Genomic DNA, 25,778 nt, shown 5'->3' on the forward strand with positions numbered 1-25,778 from the left:
AATATCAAAATAAATCCAAGAAGTCTGTTGACTATAAGCATTGTAAACAAATGTGTTCCACATCAATCTACAGTATACATAACTAAATGTGGTATTTGAGAGATTCTGAGCTTGCCACTATGCAACCAGAAAAACATTGGTTTCCAAAGAGTTTGTCAGCTCTAGGTTTAACAATTTAAAAGAGATAGAAAAGTAGTACTTCCTACCATAATGTTACTGCCAGAAAGCACAGCAACAGAACAACCAGATTGGTCCACAGGCACAGAGAAGTGCTAAATGATTTAAATTTGGTTGGAATTTTCAGCAGCAGATGGCTCAGAAGACAGTTTGAAGACAAATCACAGGTTACTATATACCACTTGCAAAACAAAAAAGTCGTTAGGATAACTTTCTCCAGTTCTGAACACCATGATTTCCTCAGTTAAATGAGTAAAGTTTCCATTGACACCTCTGCAGATCTCATCTCTGCCTGCTTGGAGGCTACACACAACTAGTAGCCCAAAATAGTAACAGAGCTCCTGTTTTTCTTGGTGCCATGACCTTCAGGAAACATCTCTTGAGCTTGAGATGCAACATGAGACACGGAGGCTCAACTCCTGATCTTTTAGCTAAGTTTGCTCTTGCTAGCGCTACTTTAGGCTCATGCAAGCTGAAATAGAAGACAGACCTGCTATATTCTTCTTTGAGTCAGTCGGATGATACTCTGGCTGAATCAGAGATGTTCACACTCTGTACATAACATTTGCACCTCCCATTAAGGGAGGCCAATTACACCATTTTAAACAAGGTTGCCATTCAAGGGACCCTAGACTGCCTGAATTCCAAATACCAGTAACAGGTAAAGAATTATTTATTTTCACTTGAAGTGGTTGCAAATATTCTTCAGTTCTGAACTCTGCTACCATAACTGTGATTTCCCAACTCCGCATGAGAATTCAATGTTGTGTGTGATATACAGTTTACATTGGAAGTCATTAGGAAAGTTGAAATAAAGTGCAGTCAAGCGTTCATGTGCATTGTGGTACTTTTACTACTCACCTGTAGACTTGCTTTTGTGTTAATACGAAACATAACCCTAATTTGCTAGTTTTAAGAGTACGTTTTTAAAAGCATTTATTTAAACATTGCCTTACAGATATCCTACCTATAAAAGGTGAATTCTCTAAAACTTCTAGACATAAACGCACAATAGGAAAGTCAATGAAAAAACCTAATTTCACTGTCTAAAATATAACTAGATAACAGAAGACAGATGCTGAAACCTTGCTCTGTCTTTAGACCAACTGGAAACAAACTTCTATTTTGCTATTACTTTCAAGTCCTGTGAGGAAAAATTCATCTGGTAGATGTTTGCACACAGTTCTTGATAATATGAACAAATACTGATTCTGGTGAAGCAAATTGCACAGCTTCCTTCTGATCTGAAGACAGACTACTGTTCAATCCACAAAGCATAAAAACTAAATACTACAAGTACAAGACAGTTTCATTATTTTTGCTAGTTTTCCTTGTCCATATACAAGGGCTTATAGCAGAGGCTTAAGAAGGTCTCTAAAAACTATTAATCTGTCAAGTTCAAGACAGTACTGGTTATTTCTCTTCCAAAGTTCTCCTTTTCAATTTTCTTTTTACATAATATACTGTGTGCATTACTACCAAGTTGAATAATTATACAACAGAAAAGAAACAAGTTATGTCGTCTCAAAAATTGTACCAATATGGTAAATACGTTAAATACATCAGAAATCTCAGAATCTGGATAAGAACAAATGTTTCACCACAGGGCCTATAAAGAGAAAATAAAAAGATGTATTAAATACACCTAGTATTTTTAAAATACACCTAGATGTATTAAAGCACCTAGTTTTAAAAAGTACAAACCGATCATCTTGAACAAACTACGCTGAAAGAGACATGTTCAATACAAGATCAGGTCACACTTTTTCCCAGCCTTTCACAAACACCTTCATTTCATGTTTCTATTTTTTCATTACATATTATTTAAGATACACTAAAGAAAACTCCATACATTTTGTGCTATAAAACAAAGGAAAACATTTCTGCATATCTTTTTTTCAATCACATTGAATTGCTAGCAAGTCAGTACAGTGCCTTGACAAGAAAGGTGGTTTTTTGGTAACAGGCTCATAAAAGCTTAAAGAAATACCATTTTGAACTACAAAACTCTAGGGATAATTTTGAAATAAAGCAAGCAGCAGCCAATACATTACCAACCTCTACGAGTACACTAGCTAAGTAAAAATAATTATGTAATTCTCATGCACAACAGGATTCTTTCCAACATAGTATTTTTTTTTTCTTGAAAATTATATGCTTAATCTCAAATGTCTCCAAGTTCCATTCGATGAGGTGCAATGAAGCTTACATGATGTCACCACATGTTAAGCAACGGAAAATTGCTTCCTTTGTAAGGTGTGAGTGTTTCGTTTTGTTTTGTTTTTTTCTTTTAAGAATTCAATAGTGACATCTACTACTACAGGTTTTCATCAGAAATTGGCTTTCCACTAAAACCTGTTGCATACTAGTGCTTTACAAAGGCATGTATTACTAGATTATTTCAATCCAGTGATATAAACTGATGACCGCAGAAGTGGATTAGTCAACAATCAAGCATTGGTTTGGAGAAGCAATCAGAAGGAGAAGGTGGTACTGGTTCTTTCTATTTTTTTATTTTTATTTTTATTTTTTAAACACCAGGCTGCAAGTCACTACATGTCATTGTACCTCAACTTCCTATTGATTCTCCAAAAAGAAATGCCTTAAAAAGAGGGAAAAAAAACCAAAAAACTTAGAGCTCCTAGAAAAAAGCCTTTTTTTTGAAACACAAATTATCTCCTATTTCATTATGATGCAACTGCTGCAACTCCTAACCATTTGTTTTTCATTAAACAAAAACTCTGGTTACCTGTCAGAGTTAAACATAACCCTACAACATGAATTACAATCCAGAGCTACAAATTAGATACAATCTTGTATATTTAAATGAAATAAATAGACAAAGGAAAGCTAAACAGTATATTTCAGGAAGAATCACGTTTTCAATCTAAAATCTACTAATGTTCTTCAGGAAGAAAAAGGCAATTCATAAAATGTATTTCAATTCTCTGCTATCATTCTCCTTTGCAAATCAAAGGAAATTAGACCTCCTTGAATAATGCTATTTTTAAGGAATGACCTTAATGATTATAATACATTTCATAATCACTAAAGTTCTTAACAGCGTAAAATTTATAAGTTGATAATATTTAAAAAAATTACCCCTGGAATAAAATTCATCTGACCAGTATTTAAAACTTAATTGGTTGGAGAAGACCAATGCTATTTTCAGTGTCCACAGTTTTTCGCTTTGTATCATATAGAAGTACTAACTTCTGTGTGCTCAGCTCTTCCATAGGAAGGTCCTTGAAAAGCCAAGCATCAAGTAAGTGATTGTGCCTCTATTAAAGTAAACAACACGACTTTCCATTATTTCAGCTAAACATAGCTAGGGCATTATAAAGACGTAAAAACAAAGCTTTTTCTTGGAAGCATTTCAAATTAACACATTTCAATATAGAAAAGACACCATTTCAGCCATACCATTTGCCCTACAACATTCTCTCAACTAGATGAAACTAGAAATAAGAGTTTGAAACTGGAGAATTGAAAACAGATTTGGACTTTAGGAACAACGGTCAGAAACACGATAGGCACATGCACGTACAACACCTTTAATAAAGCAGATGACTGCTTGCTTGTAATGTTCACTCAGTCGGACATTAAGAGATACTTAGATAGTACTGCCAACTGTTGAAAAATCTCATGAAGTAACAACTACAACACACAATCTCATGACATAGCAACAACCCCTGACATGATATTTAAACAGTGGAAGTTTGATCCATATTCTATTTAAAATGCAGAATGTCTCTCCTCATCAGTTAATTTCCAGCAATCAACCCTCCCTAATATTTTTCTCTCAAAAGGGCATAGTTTTCTTTTTCTGAAGAAAGGGCACTTCAGCTTCCAAATAGTGTAACTTGAGACTTGCAGAGAGTAAGTCGTCATAAGTTTTGCTCGCTATCCTCAAAAGTGCAAGTCTAACAAAACTGTTCAGATTCTTCTGCTGGCATTTACCCAAAAATATTTTGAAAGGTCATTTCCTCAGGTCAGTGGAGTAATCTGAGAGAGGAGAGGGAGGATTAAAAAAAAGAAAAAAAAGATTCATTTTCATTAGCACTTCCCCCTCAGCATTTTTACGATAGAGTCCATTATTCCCATCACATGTTCTGTTCATTCAATGACTTTCTCTTGTCCTCTTTCCGTATTTTCCTGTAGAGGGAAAATAGCATTGTGACATTAAATAGCATAAGAATAAGAGGGCTTCTGGTGCAGACAAATAGATTTGGGACCATCTGACAATTTGATCACATAGAAAAACAAGTGCATGAGCATGATGCTCAGTTCCCTTGTGTTGGCTGCATTTGCCTAAACCTGTTTCTCTGCTGAAACCCATCCAGACAACACTTTCTAGCAAAGGCAAGGGCACATTTCTGACCTAATGTTTTAGCACTAGCATAGTAAGTATAAAAAAGGAAGAAAATGACTCTTCTACTATTTTACTGGAAAACTCAAGGCATTTGAACTCCTCCACTGTGTTTGAATTGAGAAACACATGCTTAAGACTGCAGGTTTCAATTTGCCCTGTATCTTACTTCTCCACCTCTTCCTATTAAATTTTATTATCAGTCTCAAAAGAAAGTCCAGTACTATACTTCAGTCTTTTGCAAGGGTCCCTTGTTTCCAGATCCCCACATTTCTTTCTAGCAATGCTCTTCTTCCTCCTTGAGTACTTAGCAGTTCCTCTGCAAGCACTACTGTGCTTCGTCTCTCTTAGTGGTAACAATTTCGCTGCATGATGACAGCTGTATTTCTGCATTTTTCAGCACCACTTCCTTCTCCAGACAGCATCTGAGCAGATCTTTCATATCCACCTGTCAGAATTCTCCAAACAAAGACCCTAGATGTTTTTATATGCAGCTTCCCTCCAGAGCTGCATAAACCATCTGAAACTATGGGAGAACAACAAACAGGACATGTTTCTTTGTAGCCCCATTGCTTCAACTGTGCTTGATTTAGTAAGTTCAACAACTCATGGTTCATCTCATGCAGGAATCAAAATGCAAAATTATAGTCTTGTTTTCAGAGAAAAAAATACATTGTTTTTTTCTCCCTCTCTTACTGCAGTGTGTCCAACATATGTTAGCCCATTTGGTGAAATCATGTGAATCCTTCCTGATACTAGTATTTAATATACGTCACCAAATATCAAAGCACTGAAAGGGAAGTAAACAGGATTTCAAGCTCTGTCTCTCACATTCCCCATTCCACTACCTGCCCTCTTTCTTCTTCTCTTTCCCCGAGTTGAACTGATTTACATCCTATAATGAAAACTACAACTGCAACTTTTTCACCCATTCCCCCGAGTACAAGATAATTCTATAATCTGCTTCTCTTCTCCGCATATTTCCTGGACCCATGGACTCCAAACATACAATTCTGCTTAGTACTTGGCTGGAAAAAAGAAGGTAGCACAGAGTGTAAAGAGAGGGAAGGCACTTTCCCAACTCCCTTTCTTATCACTGCCAAAGCTAGGTTTGAAGGTGAAGGCACGCACAACTAAAGCTGCATAGTACAGCATGGAGCTGGGCAAGAGCTGTGAGGCAGCACAAAGACAGTACTGCAATACTGTAGCACTGTAGCAGTTTTACTATATATTACGTGTCATCTTGTATTTCCCTCAAGCATCACATCAGATTTGTGCCTTCCACTATCACCAGTGCATCAGGATATACCTTCTAACACTGCTGAGGTAAATCTGAGGATTGTTGTTTTCACATGTCAACACAAAGCAGCATTTTTAATTAGAACACTATGTTCTGGTTTTCTGATGTTCAAAGTGCAAGCATGTGAACAACTGCAAATACACCAGCTGAAAAGCTAATACACAGCATTAGCCACAACATTATCATCAAAACAGATGGCACAAGCCAACTGACAGTAGCACCTATAAAGCTTAAGCATGTACAATTCACAAAGAAAAAAGGGAGAGAGACATATCTGTTAATTCTTTTAAGGGGGAGTTAAGTGGCTCAAGAAATGTCTTAAGGGAGATCTTACTGGGTACCTGAAGCATATGTGGTAAAACAGAGCCACACTGGTAGCTTCAAACCACATTCAATACAAATCTGTTTCCCTGCAGCCTGCTTGTGTAGTTGCTGCTTTGCTAGCACCTAATGAAATGCTAAGCTTTCCATACATTGTGTAGCCCAAGCTCGGGGGGGGGGGGGGGGGGGCATGTGAAGACTGTATTTTAGTGCTCAGTATATTAAAACATAGAATAACAGCAGTTACAAATTACAAAGTGGAATACTCTGAAATAAAGATTCTTTATACCATTTTGGGGAAAAGAATTCCACCCCCAAATCATCTTAAAGTTGTCAGGAGAAATGCTCACTCCTGAGCTGTTCCACCATCTTCACCACTGCCAGCATCAGGGAAGAACATCCGACTGCAGCATCACATGTCCAGATTTCGTGAACACCTAAGCCTCTCAATTTATTCAGGCAGGTTAAGAAAAAAGAAAAAAAAGAAGCATCACCCACAAAAGTAAGAGTAGATCCTCAGCTACTACAGTTTACCTAAACCAACAGTCTACTCTTATCTAGCACTAATTTCCTGTTAGTGAAAGGAGATTGTAAAGACAGATATATTAGGTATCTGTATATCCCACAAAAACACCTCATTTTGTCTTCTACATGTCTCCATACCTTCTCCCTACTCTGGAACAAATATGGAGATTTGTGGAAGGAGCTGCGTTGGTGAGAAAGACAGACAACAGGCAGGAATTACACTGATCAATGTCACACCACGGAAATGCAGTTTGGATTGGTGGAAACCTGCACAAGCTGGAGGAAGAAGCACACATTCCACAACGACAAATTTGGAGAAGCTCTATTTTATACACTGAACTCATCTCAAAAGGGCTAGTGTGGTTTTGGAAACAAGTAGTTATCCAACGTTATTTTTTACTTTCTACTTTAAACAGACACTGTTCTTACACAGTTCAGCATAAGAATCAAGTCTTGCATACCAATTTGGATGGAAATGTAGAATGTGCTAGTTAAACTGGCAAAGATACAATGCTCAAAATTAAAGGATGTCTCCATTTGGTTAGTGGCCAGATCCTTCGCTGGAATAAAGTTGCAGATGCCAGCTGAAGATCTGAGCCAGTTTCACTCAAATACACTACTGTATTTCTTCAATACCACAAGGGACTACAGTGATTCTTATGTTTCACTATAGTCACTGACCTCTGACAGTAGCTCTTAAAATGAGGGGTATTTTTTCCTCATTTTCTCTGTGGAACAGATCCAACCATAATTTAAACATAGTAATATCTAGATTTTGTTTTCAGGGACATCCTTCAACTATCCTGTTGACACACAGTATCCAATTACTTAGAGATACACATTTTATTCTGAGTTGTCCACTTCATTCTAAAGATAAATTGAAGTACAGACTATGGCACGCCTGTATTTTCTGCTTTTGCACCTGAGAAGGTACATTGTTATAGCATTCATCAAGTTAGTACTGATTAACTTTACATTCACTGTCATCAGTTTCAGTACTCATGTTATGCAGAGGACTAACAATTTCATATGAACACGGTAGCAAATATTAAGAAAAGGAAAAAAGAGAACAACTTTTAAAGCACAGAGAAAGGACTTAAAATATTCAAATACCAAACAAGAAAAACCTGGATGTATCCAGGCCTCTGAAGATTTGGTCACAGAGCAAACAACTACTACTACTATGCAAAATAACTTAAGGATGAACATTTCAGACAGTCATAGATGCCATTCAAAGAATAAAAACAAAACCCACAAACTTGAAAGGAGAAGGGTTTGTTTCATGGAATGAGGTGCTTCTCAGAGAAAGATACACAGAAGCAGAGCCAGATGGCTTAGTATAACTGAGACCTCTCATGTGTTTGCCATCAGGATGCCTACAAGGATGCGATATAATTCCTGTATTTTTTGTGTAAATGTAAAGTTATAGAATCGTTGAAGAACAGCAGCCTTCAGACTACCACACATCAAAAGTAAAAGAGGGAGTGGGCAAAGCCTGAAAGATTACTACCAGCACACAAATGACAGTTGCTGTGATCCATATCGAGTCTGCCTTTTCTCCTCACACCTCCAGAATCAAGTAAACAAGGCATGCATGAGCTTTTCCCATAGGTTCTGCACCAAGGCTAGTGTAGGAAACATGCTGGCATGTAGTAAAATAAGAAACTTGTTTAATACCCGGGAAAAGCTGATCTGTGCATTGTGCATTCCCTCTTTAATGTGGTTCTGCAGACTTTAAAGTGAGTACATCACTGTACATCAGATACACCACACAAGAAAAGGATTTTAAGAAAGGAATAAAGACTAAGATTCACTGCATGTCAGAATGTCCTGAACCTAAAACATGAAGCAAACATATTAATACTTCCTTCATTGTTCTATTTGGGGATATTTAAAAAAAAGGCAAGAATTAAAAAGCAAAATCCCTCAAAGCATTAACCTACAGAGATTTTCTATTTTGCAGAAAATAGATAAGCATCAAAAGCCCAGTGCAAAAATAATTTAGAATCATCTTCTCTGTAAAGGAGAGGAGGATGCTCCATCCAGAATCTTTGAGTGTTTTCTTGGCTAAACTGAGTCCCAACTTGATATTCTCTTTTTCCCCCCTACACACATGCGAGAAGGATCCCACTAGGAATTTTATATCATTCTAAGAGTCATGGTGAGTCAATAAGTTTGCAGGGTAAGCGCAAGCTAATCATGGCTCTAATTTTCCCTACTTTCCACTTCAGACAAACAAACAAAAAAAATTAAAAACTTGCATCTTTTATTCATATTTTAAAATACCATGTTGTTCCACTCTTAACTTGCTTAATGTAAGCAAGCAAACTCTTTAGGCTGTTTCTTATCAGTGACATCCAAAAGAAGTTCATATTAAAATAATCTTTTTCACTTTAGAACAGGCTCTGCATGTTACCAACCAGACTAGTAGGTACATGTTGCAGTGCCATCCAAAAGTAGTCAAAATTAAATTCCACTTTAACTGGATGCTACAAACACCCTAAAGGAGCTATAAGTTTCACGCCTATTAAACCAGCCAAGCAAGTTAGTATTCCCAGCGCTACGGGTCTCCTGAACAAGGCAAACTTCTGTGACATTGACCCATGGAGACCACAAAGCCATCTGAACCCTCCTCTCCTTTTTTTTTTTTTTTTAAACTAATCATGTTTTTAAAATGTATTAGTAGTCCATGGTCCTCCCTCACTGGGATAGATGTACTTACAAATCTGCTGCTATTTCTTATAATGGAGAAAGTTACTGAGTTTGTTCCTTTAGTATTTTAGATCAAGAATTCAAACTCAGTCTAACATACACTGTCAAATAGATACTGTAACTGCAGTCTAAATGGAGTCTGTATATAAAAGGAAGTCCTTTACTTATTAGCACAAAAATAGTAATTCAAACCAGAAATGGGCAAAGGACTGGTGCAGTGTGAGTCTATAAATGGATTCACTTAAGGCTGAAAGTTTATTTGCTCTGATATTGATTTAACGGAAGTATCACATGGGAACAGCTCTATAATTGTCAACACAGCTGTTTTGTGAACACTGCCCAAAGTGAGGAAGCGTCTAAGAAATCAGCAACCAAACCAAAAGATTAAGGGGGAGGCAGATCCTTTTTACAAAATCCTGAAAGTTACCATAACTATTAAAGATATATTGCAAAGCAGCACATTCATCTGAATACATTATTCCTCACTCAAAAATAAGAGTTATCTCTGGTATTAAGATACTGTAATTAGTTCCTGTATGCAACTTAGTTGAGAAATTGGAGGGGAGATAACAGTTACTGAAAAAACATTAACTGATGAAACTTTCAGAACATCTCTCTCAGACAATAACATCCATTTAAGAAATCCCTTTTAAAAAACAAATTAATCTCTAAAAGATTGCATTGTGATGGTCAGTATGGATAAACATATTCAAACATATGCTATTCCTGAGAGAACTATTTTACTCTACTATTCCTGTTTCAAAAGCTGGAAGACGATTCAATCTCTACAAATATCCTGCAACTGTTACACATATCCTAGGTTGTAGCAACACACTGTTCTTTTTTAACCTGGCAGAATTACAGTGGAGTTGACCTAGGATGATACCAAAAAAATCAGATTGATTTGTTTTTATGCCATTCTTTTTTCTGACACCTCAGATAAAGCTGTAGAGGAAATCTGATATGAGTATTTTAATTCTTCTAATATGAGTATTTTAAGAAGCAGGCATATATATGACCATATCAAGATCGATCCTTGGATCCTAGTGTCAAGCTGAGAACCCCAATCAATTGAAGCTGTGGTGATACTAATATTGTCCAAAAAAAAAAGTTTATGAGGATAACATTTCATCCAACATTTTTCAGTTAATCAGGATTTATACTGTAACTCTCAGAGAGTTTTTTATGGAAAAGTAGTGAGGGAAAATTAGAAGAAAGGAAAAAAAAATAAGAAAGGACAGTTTCCTACCTTTCTCCTCCACACAAATATACATTTAAAGCATAACATACAGACTACTTAATTTAGAGTTATCTGAATAGAAAATGATGCTGCAAGGAATAATAATCATGGTAAAAGAATGAATGCTGTTCTTGGTTCCAGTCACCTGTCCAGCAGAAGTACGTACCACTACTGCTTGATGCAAGTCTGTAGATCAGTATCTTCTAATCCTAGTGATTTCTGTAACTATATATCTTAATTATTGACTGAAAACTTCCATTACTTCATTTTTTTCCGTTAAAAAAGGAGAGCTTACTGTAATATGGGTCAAAAGGCTAATATACTGAAAGGGGAATACAATCATTCCCATATCAATTCAAAGACTAATGTTAAATCATTAGCCATTGCAAATCAGCATAAGTACGAACATATTAATCATGTTAGAGATCACTACTGATACTAACATTTTTATAATGATAGCATTATTACGGTGTGATAAGAGCAGCACAGAAAGTAAAAATTAATATTGATTAAATGTAGATATACCAATTTGCATCAGCTGAGAACTACCCAAAAAGAGAATAAAGAATTAACCTAAATTGCACTAATAGCATAAATCTTTTATCCTCACAATACTGTTGCCTTGCCGTTTATATAGGTCCACATCTAGTGTCTGTCATTGGTTACCTTTTGAATGCCTTGCCATCTTTGCACATATTTAAGAATGAGGATTGACATTTTCATTTATGATCAAAGCAGAGAAATTTGGCAGTCTGGCTTCCTGTAACTGTGTAAGCAGGATTTTTTTTTTAAATTAACCTTTTGCCTCCGTTTATTTCTTTTATTATTACTCTAAAAAAGATGCAGGATTCTGCTCATCTCACCCAGTGGTCCAAAGATACCTGAAAAGCACTTCTGAATATGCCGAAGCTCATAAACCTGGAACTAACACATTTAGTATGCATTTGGGGGTTATATGAAATGCAGTCAGTACATAAAAGGAACTTGAGGCCTCAAACGATTCAGATCTATTTCTGTGGCTGATATAGACTGGTAACTGGCATATAAACTTTGCAAAAGATTCTGGGCCAGCTGAGAGCATGAGAAAGCACCCGCCGTGCAGTAGGAAACACCCTTCAGGATGTGTCAATGCCACTGGCAACAGGGGATTACGGATTGCTGAGTAAGAATATAAAAAACAACTATAATTTCTCAAGTTACTTTCTCAACAGTGCTAGCCCCATGCCATATTTATGGTGGCAACTAATGGCCTTAACAATGTAATTTCCTGTAGATACCTTGTATTTCAATTGAATATTATGCTTACTATTTTTACACAGAAGTGAGAGACTGCCCAACTGAAAAGACTGCAAAAATAGAAGTTAGCAGAATAATTTGAGATGAACGTATTTACTCAAAACAATGCTCATCTCTAATATCGTATAATTTCTTGCATTTGAAACAAGTGGCAGGAAATCAAAAATTAAAACCCAGTATTACTTGTAGAAATCATCTGATGCCTTTTATGTATAAAAGATGCATCCAAATTTGTCTTTCATGATAAGAAAAATATACAACAGTTTTGAAGCATTTAATTCCATGTAAGCAAAAGCACACATATCTATTCAAACCATTGAGAAAAGACACACCTAAAAATCGATTTTTAGTACTTCATTATATGTCTGCAAGCAGAAATCCTGTACATACATGCACTAGACACATATTTATGTTTTCCCTTGAGTGAAAAAAGATCTTTCTAATTTCAAAAACTCATACTGATGAATTTTATCAGATTTTTACAGTCTTAAAGCTCTTCTTGTCAGTACCCATGATGATGTTTTGGCATCTACTCAGCAGAAGGGGACTTTCCCACTGCTACTTTTTCTTTCATTAAATTAACAAGAAACAGGTGAGAATTCTCTTCATCCTTATTAGCATGTGGTATGTAATGACAGGTGAAAAAAGATATTTATACACACACACACGCAATCCGTAAAACAGTGAAAGATATACCAGTAAGTTAGTATTAGATGTACATCATTTATGAAGTTTAAAAAGTATATGGGGCACAGGTATCTGAAGCAAAAGAATCTGTTCTATTGCTGTAGAGTTCAGGAAAAAGCGCTAGCTGTTTACTGCTTTCTTATTAGGAGATCTAACCACAGTGAATTTAATTACTTTTTCTAATTCTTTAAAATAATTAAAAACGCATACACCACAAACTATGCCAAATTCAGTGATCAGCAGTAACAAGAGCAGTAGTCTTTCTCCCATCCCATCCCAAAGTTTTCTCCAACTCTTCTATCATCTATACATACAGCACTTTCTCATCTCTGCATGACAAAAACACCTGGATGAAGCTAGGCTCTGGAAAGGTACAGGTAAAGAGAGGATCTCAAATATAGTATCAGTACTCCTACTTATACATTCATCGCTTGATGTCTTTTTCCAACTACCTAACAAGTTCCAAAAAAAAAAGTTATAAATACAGACACCACCTTTTCTAGTGCTTCCTCCCCCCGTCCCTTTTTTCCAAATATTGTGTCTCATCCTGTTGGGCTCAGAATGGCCATGGCAATTTCTCACCTTTTAATTTGTTTAGTGAAACTTCCTGACAGCTTATTCCCTGCAAGTCAGGTGGTTGGGGGATTGTTTCAGTACGGAGTTTGGTTCCCCCTCCCCTCCAATTTTTGCAGCAATTCAATTGCTGAAAGCACTTATTACTCCAGATGGGTCCTTGTAAATATCCACAAGATCAAAAATCTGGGCATCTCTCTGAAAATTCTTCTACAGGAATGGCTCAAGAAGCTGCTTTAAGGGCCATTCCATTCCATAGAATTTGGAAAGATTGAAGGCAAATGAGATTATTTCATATTTTTTCCTCCATGGTTCTTCCACCTTTTTCTGTTAGCAACTGCTCTTGTAAACAGCACATTGTTCCACATGTTTTATCCAATCTGACAAAAATTGTATGTTCCTGCAATAACTAAATGTTACTGGAAAAGGTTTTCCATTAAGTATCAGTACCAAAATGACATAATCAAGTTTAAGAACCTAAGGAAACATACAATGTCCCTCTAGTAGAGGAGGAAAGTGAATGTACTGGAGATCGAATATTTAATCCTGCCTGTATTATCAACTTCTGTACGTCACCTACTCAATGCAAACAGGTTAAGCGTTTCACATTACATTTTATAAGCCACTGCTGTGGGATTTATCTTGGACAAAAGGATCCTATATTCCTTAAACACTTTTAGTTTTTATATGTTTACTGTATTTTTTACCAACTCTTTCAGAAACTATTTACATTTTCCTTGTCAGTCTAGGTACATATTAAACAGGCACACCACATTTTATCACATTAAAATAGGCAGAAACAAGTTTATGTAAAAAAAAAAAAAGAACAGTAAAATCTGCTTTCAATAAATAGTAATAAATTCTTCAAATGGATTCAGAAAAACTAGCATTTCTTCCTCCTTTCAGGACCTGATAACACCCTTTCTTTGAGCCAAAAGATCTCCAGCTGAGTAAAAGTTAGGGAAGAAACTAGAATGCTTGAAACTGCGACAAAAAGAAAAGTATGAGTTAAAAAAATATTAAACATCTGCTTTCATAAGCTTTTCTGAGCCAAATACAGCACATCTGTGTATTCTGAACAGCAGATAGGTGTTTTCCAAGTAAATAACATAGCAACTGCAGAGACATCTCTATTCACCATCTATGCACTTGAGTATATCTTTTCATACACCATTCATGTATGAATGAAGAGATTTCAGAGACAATAGTATTTCAGTGATTTTTCACTGAATTAAATAGCACAGGCTGCACTGATTGCAAAGTTAGAGACACTTAATAAAGAAAAATATAAAGAAAGAAGTATCAGAGTGGGCTCTAAACAACCCCTCTCATTATCTGGGCACCATGGCTACAGTTTCATTTCACCAGCCCTACCGTCTGCATTAAGCCAAATAACCTTCTTCCTCAACTCAGAGTGAAACAAAGAAAGCTGTAAGGCTGTTTTTCCCAAAAGTTCAGGCTGGATTTCTCACAATCAGGACATGTGGTACCCACCATAAACGTCAGCACTAAGTAAAGGTCTAATTTTCAAAGCATATAGCTTTCACTTACGTTCAGATTTGCACAAGGTCAGCACAGCCAACAGGCTGTCTCTTCCCTTTGGAAATTCAAAAAGCAGCAAATCTAACACATTCGGTGCACTTAAAGAAAATCCATTGCAGGTTATAGGTACTGAGCTTTTTGCAAAGGGACCAACCATTTTAGAACTTTGCCTCCCTTGATATACATGGACTGAAAAAAACAAAACCAAAAACTAGCCCCATGCCTATTCCAAAGGAGAAGAAACCAGAAATTTGTGCGCATTCTCCACACAGCTGATGGGCAGAGCTGCACCTACGCCAGCAGACTCAGCCAGTCACTAATACCTAGTAAGAATATAGTGGTTATATTGGTTATTTTGGCACAGAAAGTAAGAGAAATAATCATCAACTGATCAGTCTCAGCAAAGCAGCTCAAAGGCGCCACCCGTTACTAAACCCAGTTGTTTGACTTGCACCTTTACTTGAAAATATTTTGCTATAAAAAACTGTGGAGTGAAGCGCAAGCAAAATTGATTTCCTTTCTCCATTTTCGAGAGACATTTTCTCTTTGCACATTGAGCACACATTTCATTATGCCGCATCAGGAGGAACAAGCTAACTCAACATCCAATCTAATGCCACACAGAGCGCATCTGCTTTTCAGAGTCTTGTCAATTCAAATTTTCACACTTTTTTCTTTTCTCATCTACATTTCAGTAAAATCTCACTTTTCCCCCCTCTTGCTTGCTGCCACAGGCTAGTCTGCAACAAACACGACAGCAAAATCATTCAAACATGACGAAAAAAAAAGTATCACCAAAAGACAAACCTAAGGTGTCCACAGCGTATTACTGTGGCTAACAGCACTCTAGGTCTTCTGGTTCACTAAGTAACTCTGCGATACACAGGCACATCACCTGCCTCTGTTATCATTCACAGTCATAGAAACACCTGAAACGCAGCATCAAGTAATGTGAATCCATCTACCACATTACTTAGTACATACCACTTACCACTAAGTAAACAATCACATTTTGTTTACCACCTGTAATGCTAGGTGATGTCCCCCTCGCTTCCGCCACCAAACTAAGTTTTATAAAAAGCCATAACAGCTACTGAAAATATGAAAAAGTTATAATACAGTGAGGTTACAGAGATTGTATCCCTTCATAAACCTATGTTTGCCTAACATTTTAATAGAAGGTACTTTGATGCTCTCTAGGTGACAAGATATTAGCACTGAAGCCAACAATAACACACACCATTTGGTAAAAGTGTGGCAGCCTGGAAAAATTTCATATTAAGAAGGTAAAAGAATGATTTGCTGCAGTTGGATCTGCAATTAGAAGGGAAAGATACTAGTTCTGCGATTAGATAGCATTCTGCAAATATGCACTCTGTTTTCCAAATACTGTGATTTGTGTGGCAGCGGATGAATCAGTTTTTTAATCTGCTTCCACTTCCCTACTTTGCCTCTACCCTACATGACAGTCATAAGCCTAAATTGGCACACTTTGAGCATTCATAAGTTACAACAATAACAGTATGTAAATGGCTGGAAGTATTAACTTGGGTAAGATGCACCAACTAGCAGCATAATAGCATAATCTTCCTAAGATAGAGCTGAGACAAAATATGACAGAAATTTGACATTTCACTGCACTCCCCCTATCCATAGGAGTTATCAGTCAATACTGATGAGAAAGGTATTGGGAAATTCCACACACCTGTTTCTTCAGCTTAATAAAATAATATATATTGATTTCTCAGCAAATCCAGCAACAGAGATTTCAGAGGAAACACTAAAAAGTGTTACTAAGATAACATGTAGCAAAAGTAAAGATTAATAAACATATGAGCAGCATTAGGTAAGGGGGAAGATGGGTAAGTAACAGCAAAAAGGAAAGGAAGAAAAAAATTGAAGTAGTACGCATAAGAACTGGTATTTGATGCAACATCAGACTGACTTAGTATCTCACAAAAAAGGCATTTGCTACTCTGATATGTTTGAAGTAGGAAATATACATCTGAAACCTTAGAACAAGATTAAGATGAGGACTGGTATGAAATATTCTGACAAACATATTTTACTTGTCTTTCATACAGAGAAAGTTTACAGTACTGACCCTTACAAGACAGCTGGCACACCCATTGTGCAAAATAGGCAAACACTATTCTTGACAAGTTGCATAAATGCAATTTATGTGTCTGCAGAGTGATACATTGTAAACATTACTAACTGGGAACTGGTTTCTGCTAAATATATAGAAGCGATACCAAACCTACATTCTCACAGAAAGAGGGATTACAAATTTAATTTAAGATCTCTTTACAGTCAGTCCCAGTAATAAATTAATAAATGAGAAAGAAACAGAAAAGTGTCAGTACTAGATATCATCTAGAAATTCTTTGATCACAAAGAACACATCAAAAAAGCCAAAAGTAATTTTAATTCTCCTGGGCAGAAGTGCATTATATATAGCATAACAAGCAGAAGTCCAACTGTTCTACTGCATTGTAAGAGCTAATTCTAGAGAGCTTCAAGACTTATTTGAGATTACATAGAACTTCAAGAAAAAAGTTAACTGTAAATTGGATCAAGTCTAAAAGTCAGTCTTTTTCTTGAAGGTTAGAAATGTTTATAGCAGCGTCCTTTCCTCACTTCCTGTGCTTGTATTTCTTCTTTCTCCTTTCAGATTCCAGAGACCAGCAACATAAGTGATAAAATATCAGACAATAATCTGTTTTGTTGTATTTCTGGCCAAACTGAGAAAGACTTTCTCTATGTCTAATTTAGGTTGTCAGGTTTAAACTCAAGAAGCGCTTTGCTACCTTACCTTCTTTTCTGGAATAAAATATTTAAAGCATACCATTCCCATGGCTGTCATTCTTAACTAGAAATTAGCCTCATCATCATCAGAAGGGGGCAAGGGGGAAGAAAACACCAAAATTTAAACTTCCGCAAATATTTTTTCCTCCTCCTGCTCCCTAAATGCAAGGCAAAAAGGTAAAATAAATGTGTGGTTGTTCTAATGTGCAAGAAACACCACAAACATGGAGAAGCAATTCATTACGTAATAAGGCTAGCATTAACCATATGACATAGATATATATATATTTATATACACACACAGACACACAAGAATATAAACATATATTTATATATATATATATCTTATATATATTTATGTGTATATATTTAGGGGGAAAACAACTACAATACAGTATAGAGATTCCCAAACTAGCTTCTGCACTGCAGTCTGCAGCTCAGACATGGTTGAGTACTCGGAGGCGGTATGGTTGGCAATGGCCCTGGTGCTACCAGCAGGGACTTGGTTTTGCCATGGCCAGTTTCACAGTGCAGCACCCACCCCGCGAGGCTGTGGGCCTGGTGAGGGCAGAAGGAGAAGCAGGTGCTGTCTCTACTGCCTGCACCTTTCTTTTTCATACCGCTGCGGCTCAAAACTTCCGCCAGAAGGAAGTAACTGTACCTCTAACAGAAGTCCTTACAAACCATTACCTGAACATGCATCATTTTCCAGTTTGATAGAAATCAGAACGCTTTTACAACCCAGAAAACTCGGAGAGCAAAAGTAAGTGTGAAAGGAATTCTAAGCAGGAGACATAAATGATAAGAGTTAATGCCCCTGTATTTCTGAAGGAATTTAGAAAGAACAATATTAAGACAGTCTGTTATTCACCAACCCTACAGCAAAAGCTCATGCTCTTTTCTGCTAAAGGAATAGTCTACGTCAAACTGTGGCTGCAGAATTCATCTTCAAGCATGGGCGGAAGGACGGACACTGCTGTATCAGCCTGAGATTTCAAAAAGGAGAATCACCTTTGGCTACCTGCTGGAGCACATAGCAATAGAGCGGCTGCAGCTCAGGGTATCGACACACAGCAAGTCTTGTTCTTCCACTTCAAAATCTAGGACAGGGCCAGGGTTCCTCTACATTCATAGATGTCTTAACGAGATATAGTCACTTTCAAGATCCAATTATAGCCCAAAGGGTTTCTAAAATGCGAGTTTAAGAACTGGAAACAAGAATTTTCAAACTTTTTTTTTAAACTCATTATACTAATATCAGTGACGTTCACCTTTACTTTCCCAGATTTTGGAGTACTTCAAGTAGCTTTATCTGAGAGGAGGGAAAAGATATTAGTATTTTCATATCCCTTAAAAAAAATAGTAACCAAATCTACCAAATGTTAGGAAGAATATAGTTGAACTTAAAAACATCCCCAGGGAAAAAGCAATCATTTGAATCAGCTTGTCGTGTTTTATAAGGTAAATGGAATTCAGGATACTTCTATCACTTCCAGAGACAGATGCACAACAGATCAAAACCCATAGCTTCACTAGGCAACATCCACCTCCCAGAAACGCACACACCACTTTTATCCTGCAATGAAGCACAGAGATGGCATCTCTTCTGATGCCACTAAATTACATATTGCTTTGTAACAACAATTTAATATGCTTGCCAGTGAACTGTACTATTAGAAAAATAAATAAATAAATACTACCAGCCATTTCATTGCCATTAAAATAATGCAAGTTCTGTCTTTTACAGCCCTGTTATTTGTACATTCATTTAATGAGTTGCTGTAGTAGTAATGTTATTATTGTTATTAAACTGCATCCTGTTGGGTTTATGGGTCTGTTCTCAACTATAAAAATATGTTGCAGTCAAATTGTTCAAAGTGTTAAGGCTCTCTCACATTTTGTGTGTGGACAGGAAAGAGTCCATTATCATAGGAAAAAAAACAAAAAGCTTCACTTTGTATCAGGCTTCTGATAAGGACTGAGGATTTGGGAAAAAAATCATTGGCAATCAAAAACTTAAGAATTTTGCCCTTCAATAGTAATGTTCAAGTAATATTTGGAAAGAGGTGCTTTTAGCTAAACATAGGCAAGTCTCATTAGACAAGGTAATTTGGGTTGCAGAGCTCGGTTACTGACCCAAATGAATAATTTCATGCAGGTGCACCCCCCTGTAAATATGTATTTTCCAGTCAGAACGCTTAGGAGTCCAAGATCACACACGCAGCCAGCTGCAGAATCAGGCCCAGCGCTTACACGCACTTACAGAGCACTCGCTACAATGGAACTCACTTCTGACAAAGCTCATTGATGCAACAGAAGAAGGGTGGGGGGGGAGTTTCAGAACAACACGTACAAAACCATTTTATCTATCAGATCTGCCAAAAATGAGAAGTCTAAGGGAATATAAAGATGGACATGGAAACACACACAAACTTCAGGATAGTTTGTCCCAAGTTCATTTCACCTTCAAAGCTTTGCTCCCCTTAGGTTTTTTCTTTTTCTTTTCTTTTTTTTTTTTTTGGTAAATGAGACTGATTTTAGAGCAGTAAATTGTACTCATTTCATTGAAATACACATTTAACTAACTGAATGAACAACACGGGCCTCTTACTTCCTTGGTACTACAACCAACTGGAAATATGATTTAGGGTGACCACTGGTGCTCAAAGAAGCACTAAAACCAAATTTAAATCATATAGGAAAAATGGTTAATTTCAAAAATATTAGCTTTGTGCAATTTGGTGGACATGCGGTTTGTGCATGTGGGTTTAGACTATGTTGAGATGTTAGCTACATAAAGCACTGAATATCAGAAGTTAATAATGAACACTGAATCTTAAAAGTGATAGCTGTTTGTTTTTCCCCCTTTTAACACTGTAAAATAAGGAGAAAAGTCAACATGCTGTGTGAACACTGTTCAATTCATCAGTTCATATTGGTTTACAATTAGGCTTGAAGACAACTTGCTGAGGTCTTCTGAAACTATAATCATAATACGACGCAAAGAAGGGGACATCACTACACGACAAGGTGTGTGTGTGAGGGGGCAAGTAGCTGTCCCACCTCAGTCATTGCCCATTGATTTCAACACCAAAAAATGTATTAAAGGAAGATAACCTTGCTTCTGTAACAACTTAACAAGAATGTACTTCGAAAGGAAAAAAACATGGGGGAAAAAAACCCATCATTCATGATAGGAAACTTACTGCCCCTTGAGGTGGCTGCTGCTTTATCTTAGCTAAGCAATTTCACACAGCAGGATAATAGATCCTGCTTTTTGCAAAGGCAACTGCTCCTGCAGACCTGCAGGTTTTCTGGTTTCCAGTTGATGCATTAACCATATGTTTATAGAAATGCTAACTGCCAGAGCCAGAACTGCCTTCTGCTGAAGGAGATTAAAGCATAATCTTTTTCCGGTAGATGGCATATTGATAGCACTGTATCATTTTTTTTAAACTTCTATCATGCACTGTTGAAAAATGTTCTAGATAGGCAGTTAAAATTAAGTGACTTTTGAAAACAACTGCTCAAGAGAACAGTCCATCATATCAGGACTTTTATGTATCACCAGCTCTACTGTAGAGTTTCAGTTTTATTTTTAACAGGATGACCAATCTGATATCAAAAGCAAAACTTCCTTTTACAACACATGCTGTACTTGTGTAGAATTTTAACTGAAATTTCAACTGAAATTTCTCTCTCAAGTTGATCGTTTTCATCTTTCAGTTACCTGAGTGTAAGTCATCATGCATCACAGAAAATTATACCCTTATGAAAACATACAAACTCCTTAGTGTCACACTGTTCATAATTAGTATTTGCATGCCACCTTCAACTCATTCATACTTTGTCCAACTTTCAGGGGGGGCAGGGGGCGTGAAATCTTTTAAAACCATTAAGAATGAGCTACAGTCATATTTTTCTATATGTGGACTATTTTCTTCAGGAAGATGACAGACACCTGCTTCGGGAGCTTTACACCAGATCTCTTGTCCCAGTTTAGTCCCCTAAAAATTAAATCAGTGTGTAATACATGTCAAAAAACCCAATGAAATGTGAAAATTTTAGTAGTTTTCCACATTTCTTTTCACCACATTTTAATCTGTAGAAGTCCATGCAAGATGCAAACTTGCAACTGCAAAAGCTGGCTTGACGTTTCCTCCCTTCTGGTACAATTTAGCAAAGAATGTATCACTTGTAAATGAATGTAAAATTATTAGTCTGAACTGACAGGAAGTTTCGCACTTCACTGCTAGCGACTATTTCCTTAGACTACTTATTAAATCAAAAAGGATTATTATTGAATCACAATACGTTACAATTTTCCTGAGTTTTATATTTCAAAGAGCACTGGAGTGATTCATATTGGCACTACAGAGTCTCTAAATCAACAATTTTACAAAGAAATAAGCCCCAAGAAAAACAACAACTCAGAGGAGTGAAATAATTGAAGTCACTCCTGACTTCTCCCTTCATTCTGGCCTTTTCCCGTTCACAGATATTTACAGTTATCATTTGCCCACGTTTGAGAACGCAGAGAGAGGTGCTTCTGCTACACCTTGCTTTTTTTTAAAACTCAGTGAACAATTTGAGCTTAAAACATGAAGTGTCCCTGCAAAAAAAGGTCTTCAATGGGAATTCTATAGCAGGAGACCAAGAATAATGAATGGACAAGTTTCCCTGCAAAATGCTCATGCATATATTTAGGAACTTCAGAGTTTATAGGGTACCTATTACTAGCACAGAAATGAAATACCATGGTTAAAATTGGGTTTGATTTGCTGATTACTGAAAGTAAAAAGGCCTGAACTGACAGCAGTGTGATTAGAATATCTTCACCGTAACATCCCTACCCTGTACCCACTATTAACTTCCCATCTGTGAACAAGAAAATGTGATAGAGCATTTCAGCTTTATCTCTGCTGAACATGCTATGTCTACAGCATAGAGAATATACTACCTCTGAGGAAAAGTGTGCAATACACATTATCTTATCAGAACGCTGCATAGTCAGACCAGGTTTTCTTTTTAAGCTGCAATACATTTTGTTCATATTTTCCTAATGATTTATTATACATGCACAGACAGCAACGCTTCTGAATTGCAGTAACTTTTAAACATGTTTCTTGGCATTCAAATACCACTGCAATATCTCACCTGTATTTCACAGCAGAAAAGGTAAGCCCTAGATTTATACTCAGTTATAAAAGCCTAAACTGAAATTAGATTGTTCAAGTGTTCTTTTTTTTTTTTTTAAATGCTCTGTAAAGGACAGTGTTAGTATGTTCAGTTTCAGCTCTTCAGCTTATTTCCAATGGAATAGAATCTATCTGCTATTGCTGCTGTATGTACGAAGCTTACACTTGTAAACTGTCTTGTTTCATCACAGGAGCTCTAGGTCAACATATCAACATACAGAAGAGCCACCCTTTTAAATCATAAAGAAAGCCTAGAAGGACCAAGGAAAAGACTATCTCTTGGATGGGGCGGGGGGGGGGGGGGGGGCGGGAGATCAGGATCGGCGCTAGAAAACATACCTACTCTCTAAACTTACTACTATAGTAGAAGCTGAAATCAGTATTTTTTTTCTCTTGAGAACATTAGATCTAAATGAAGAATAAACAGCAGACAACGCATGACAACTCTAAGCAAAACAGCTCTGTACTCACCTAGAGCAAAAGACCAGCGCAGGGAAAAGAGGCAGCAAGTAATAAGCAGAGATGAATTTCATACTGTGGCTTGTGTGTTGTGTTTCTGCTTCTCACTAGCCTCTTCACACCGTCTCTTCCTCCCTCTCTCTGTCTCTCTCCTGCTCCGTCTCTTCCCCCCAGTGGCTTCCAATTGCCCAAGCCTCGCCTGGGAAGCTGCCTGCTCGGGTGTGCGGGGGTCCGTGGCTCTGTAAGAGCAGACAGACCAACAAGACGGCTAATGAAGGGAGCTTAGAGTGGGATTTGAGCTTCAGGAGTGATGTCACTAGGCAGCGGAGCTGCTGCTGCTGCAAGCCTACAGCCCGATCGCCTGTGATTATTCAACACAGTGACTCTATTGATGTCCTGATGGGTTTGTTACAACTAGCCGTGTAAGCGGCACCCAGGGAGGTGAGAGAACACTGGGGTCGGCACTTCGCTCTGAGCTTACAGGAGAGCATACTGGACACACTCCTCTGCCAAACAAAGATAAAACTGCCCAAATAACACACACCAGTATTCTGTAGTTAGAGTCATTCTATTTGGTTGGAGGAAATCTGTACAAGATGCCTTGTCAGGATCCTTGCCAAGAGGCAGGATCTTAGTATTTTTGTTCCAAGTACATGTCAAGTTGCAAATCAGCCTGACACATGAGATCTGGGAAAGGTATTATTTCTGCAAAGCAGGAATTCAAAAGTTACTGTTTCAATCAGATATTCATACTATCCAGTACCACATCAAGTTGAAGATAAAAGCAGAAATAGCTTCCAAAATGGTATTTTTAAACACTGATGTCATCTCTACAAACCCTTAACCACCAGAAGCAATTCATAAGACCTTCAGGGCAAGTTAAGATTTTCTTTTTCCCTGCTTTTCAGGTTTATATTTTGTCTGATCTTAATCTTGATTTAATTAAAACAGTGGTTGTTAGAGATGCTTTCAGCATCTAAGCATTCCCAACTTAGTCACAAGTGAAGTTCATCTGGTTATGAATGAAGTTTTGCTTTTTTCTAAACTTCAGTCAGAAATTAAACCCAGAAGTGACTTGATACGCAAGAAGCATACACAAGTGCAGGTAAGATAATATATTCTTTCTAACCTATGAAAGTACCTCTTTTTAAACAAGAAGTATCCTTGTATGTAATATGTTTTATATATATATATGTATATATAAAGAAACTTTCTCTACAAATGCATTAGGCATAATCATTACAAGAGAAGGTTTTAGCAGCAGGCTTAACTGATCATGTGAAAGGAACCCACAAGTTACAATGCACATCCCATGCATAAAAGAAGTTTTGATAGTTTGGCCAACGTATCGTTGCATTGAGTTGTCTTCTGAGGATTAATACTGGATTCCATCAATGCAAACAGTGCATTCACTGTTCGCAATGAACAGAAACCTTTTTGAATATCGCACTGACCCTTAATAAGGCATTCAGATGGCATACAAATAGAAATAATAAATTAAATCATACTTTGTTCAATGATAAAGTGAGATGGAGGAAAAGCACAAAAAAGAAAGGCAACATACATAGCCAAGAACAAATAAATTAATGCATTTATGAATCCTTGTCCTTATGTCCCTACTACAGCTTTTTTTTCAGTACACCTGGAAGCAAATTCCATTCAACCACATTAACTTAAATCAGCATTTCCTGTTATTTTGATGCTACATACCAGCATGAAAGAAACAGTCATGTTACCATGGATACTTATGATAGAATAGTAAAAAGGTCGTAAAAAGTGCAGTCAGCTTGTCATTTTTTCATCCATAAAAAGCCAACCTTTCTAGGCTATGTCTTGGCCATATGTCAAGCTAATACTTCTCCCATCTTTACTTTATATACACATATGTAGATAAAATAAAAATAAAATGAAGTAGGCTCTGGTGCAGAGGAGCAAACCATGCCCAATTTGCTCAGTGAGTTTAAGAAAACTCAGACTTCTAGAAGTTGAGGAATTATTTTTGAATTTTATTTCTGTTCTGCTGCTTTTGGGGGAATCAGAGGGTGGGAAAGGGGTTCTACTGCTAAGTCCTGGTTTCTTCTCAAGGTTTTCACCAGGCTTTCATAGGAGAGCACAACTCCTCAGGAGGCTTAGCGAGTTCGGTGCAGGTCGTCTGCAACCAGAATAGCGATATATCACACGGACACCACGTCACCATTCCTTGTATAATTTCTCCTTTCTGATCAGAACTGACTGAACATGGCAACCTCTTGTGCTTTCCGACACTGCTACCTTAGTTATGCTCAGATCTGAGTACCCTATGAAGACTGTCTCAGTGTATGGGCTCCACAAGGGCTCAGCGCAAAAGGGTTGGCAGCAAGACCCCCTCCCCTCATGACTGGAAATATGAAAATGGGGGGGAGGGGAGAAGTGTCTCAAACCACTTGACAAGGCCTGCGCACAGCCAGGCCATTAGGACACCGCAGAAGTGGCTAATCCAGGATTGAAGCAAGTGCAACCCTAAAGGTTAAGATATGCACAGACAAAATTGTGTTACTGTAGAGAGAAGCATTCAGCCGTAAATGCAGGTAG

At 37.1% G+C, this 25,778-nt stretch overlaps 1 protein-coding gene across 3 annotated transcripts in view; it reads right to left on the reverse strand.

Annotated features, from left to right (window-relative positions):
* Positions 1-23,580, reverse strand: part of LUZP2 (leucine zipper protein 2) — a 200,155-nt gene extending 176,575 nt beyond the window's left edge. The window contains exon 1 of one of the 3 annotated variants that reach the window (XM_009688373.2): positions 23,220-23,580. In XM_009688373.2, the coding sequence (XP_009686668.2) occupies positions 23,220-23,281 (62 nt within the window). In that variant the 5' untranslated portion in view covers positions 23,282-23,580. The remainder of the gene's footprint in view (positions 1-23,219) is intronic. The other 2 variants (XM_068945328.1, XM_068945329.1) reach the window with 2 other exon arrangements.
* Between the last annotated feature and the right edge of the window lie 2,198 nt (positions 23,581-25,778).

This window comes from Struthio camelus, chromosome 5 (assembly GCF_040807025.1).
Source record: "Struthio camelus isolate bStrCam1 chromosome 5, bStrCam1.hap1, whole genome shotgun sequence".
NCBI lineage: Eukaryota > Metazoa > Chordata > Aves > Struthioniformes > Struthionidae > Struthio > Struthio camelus.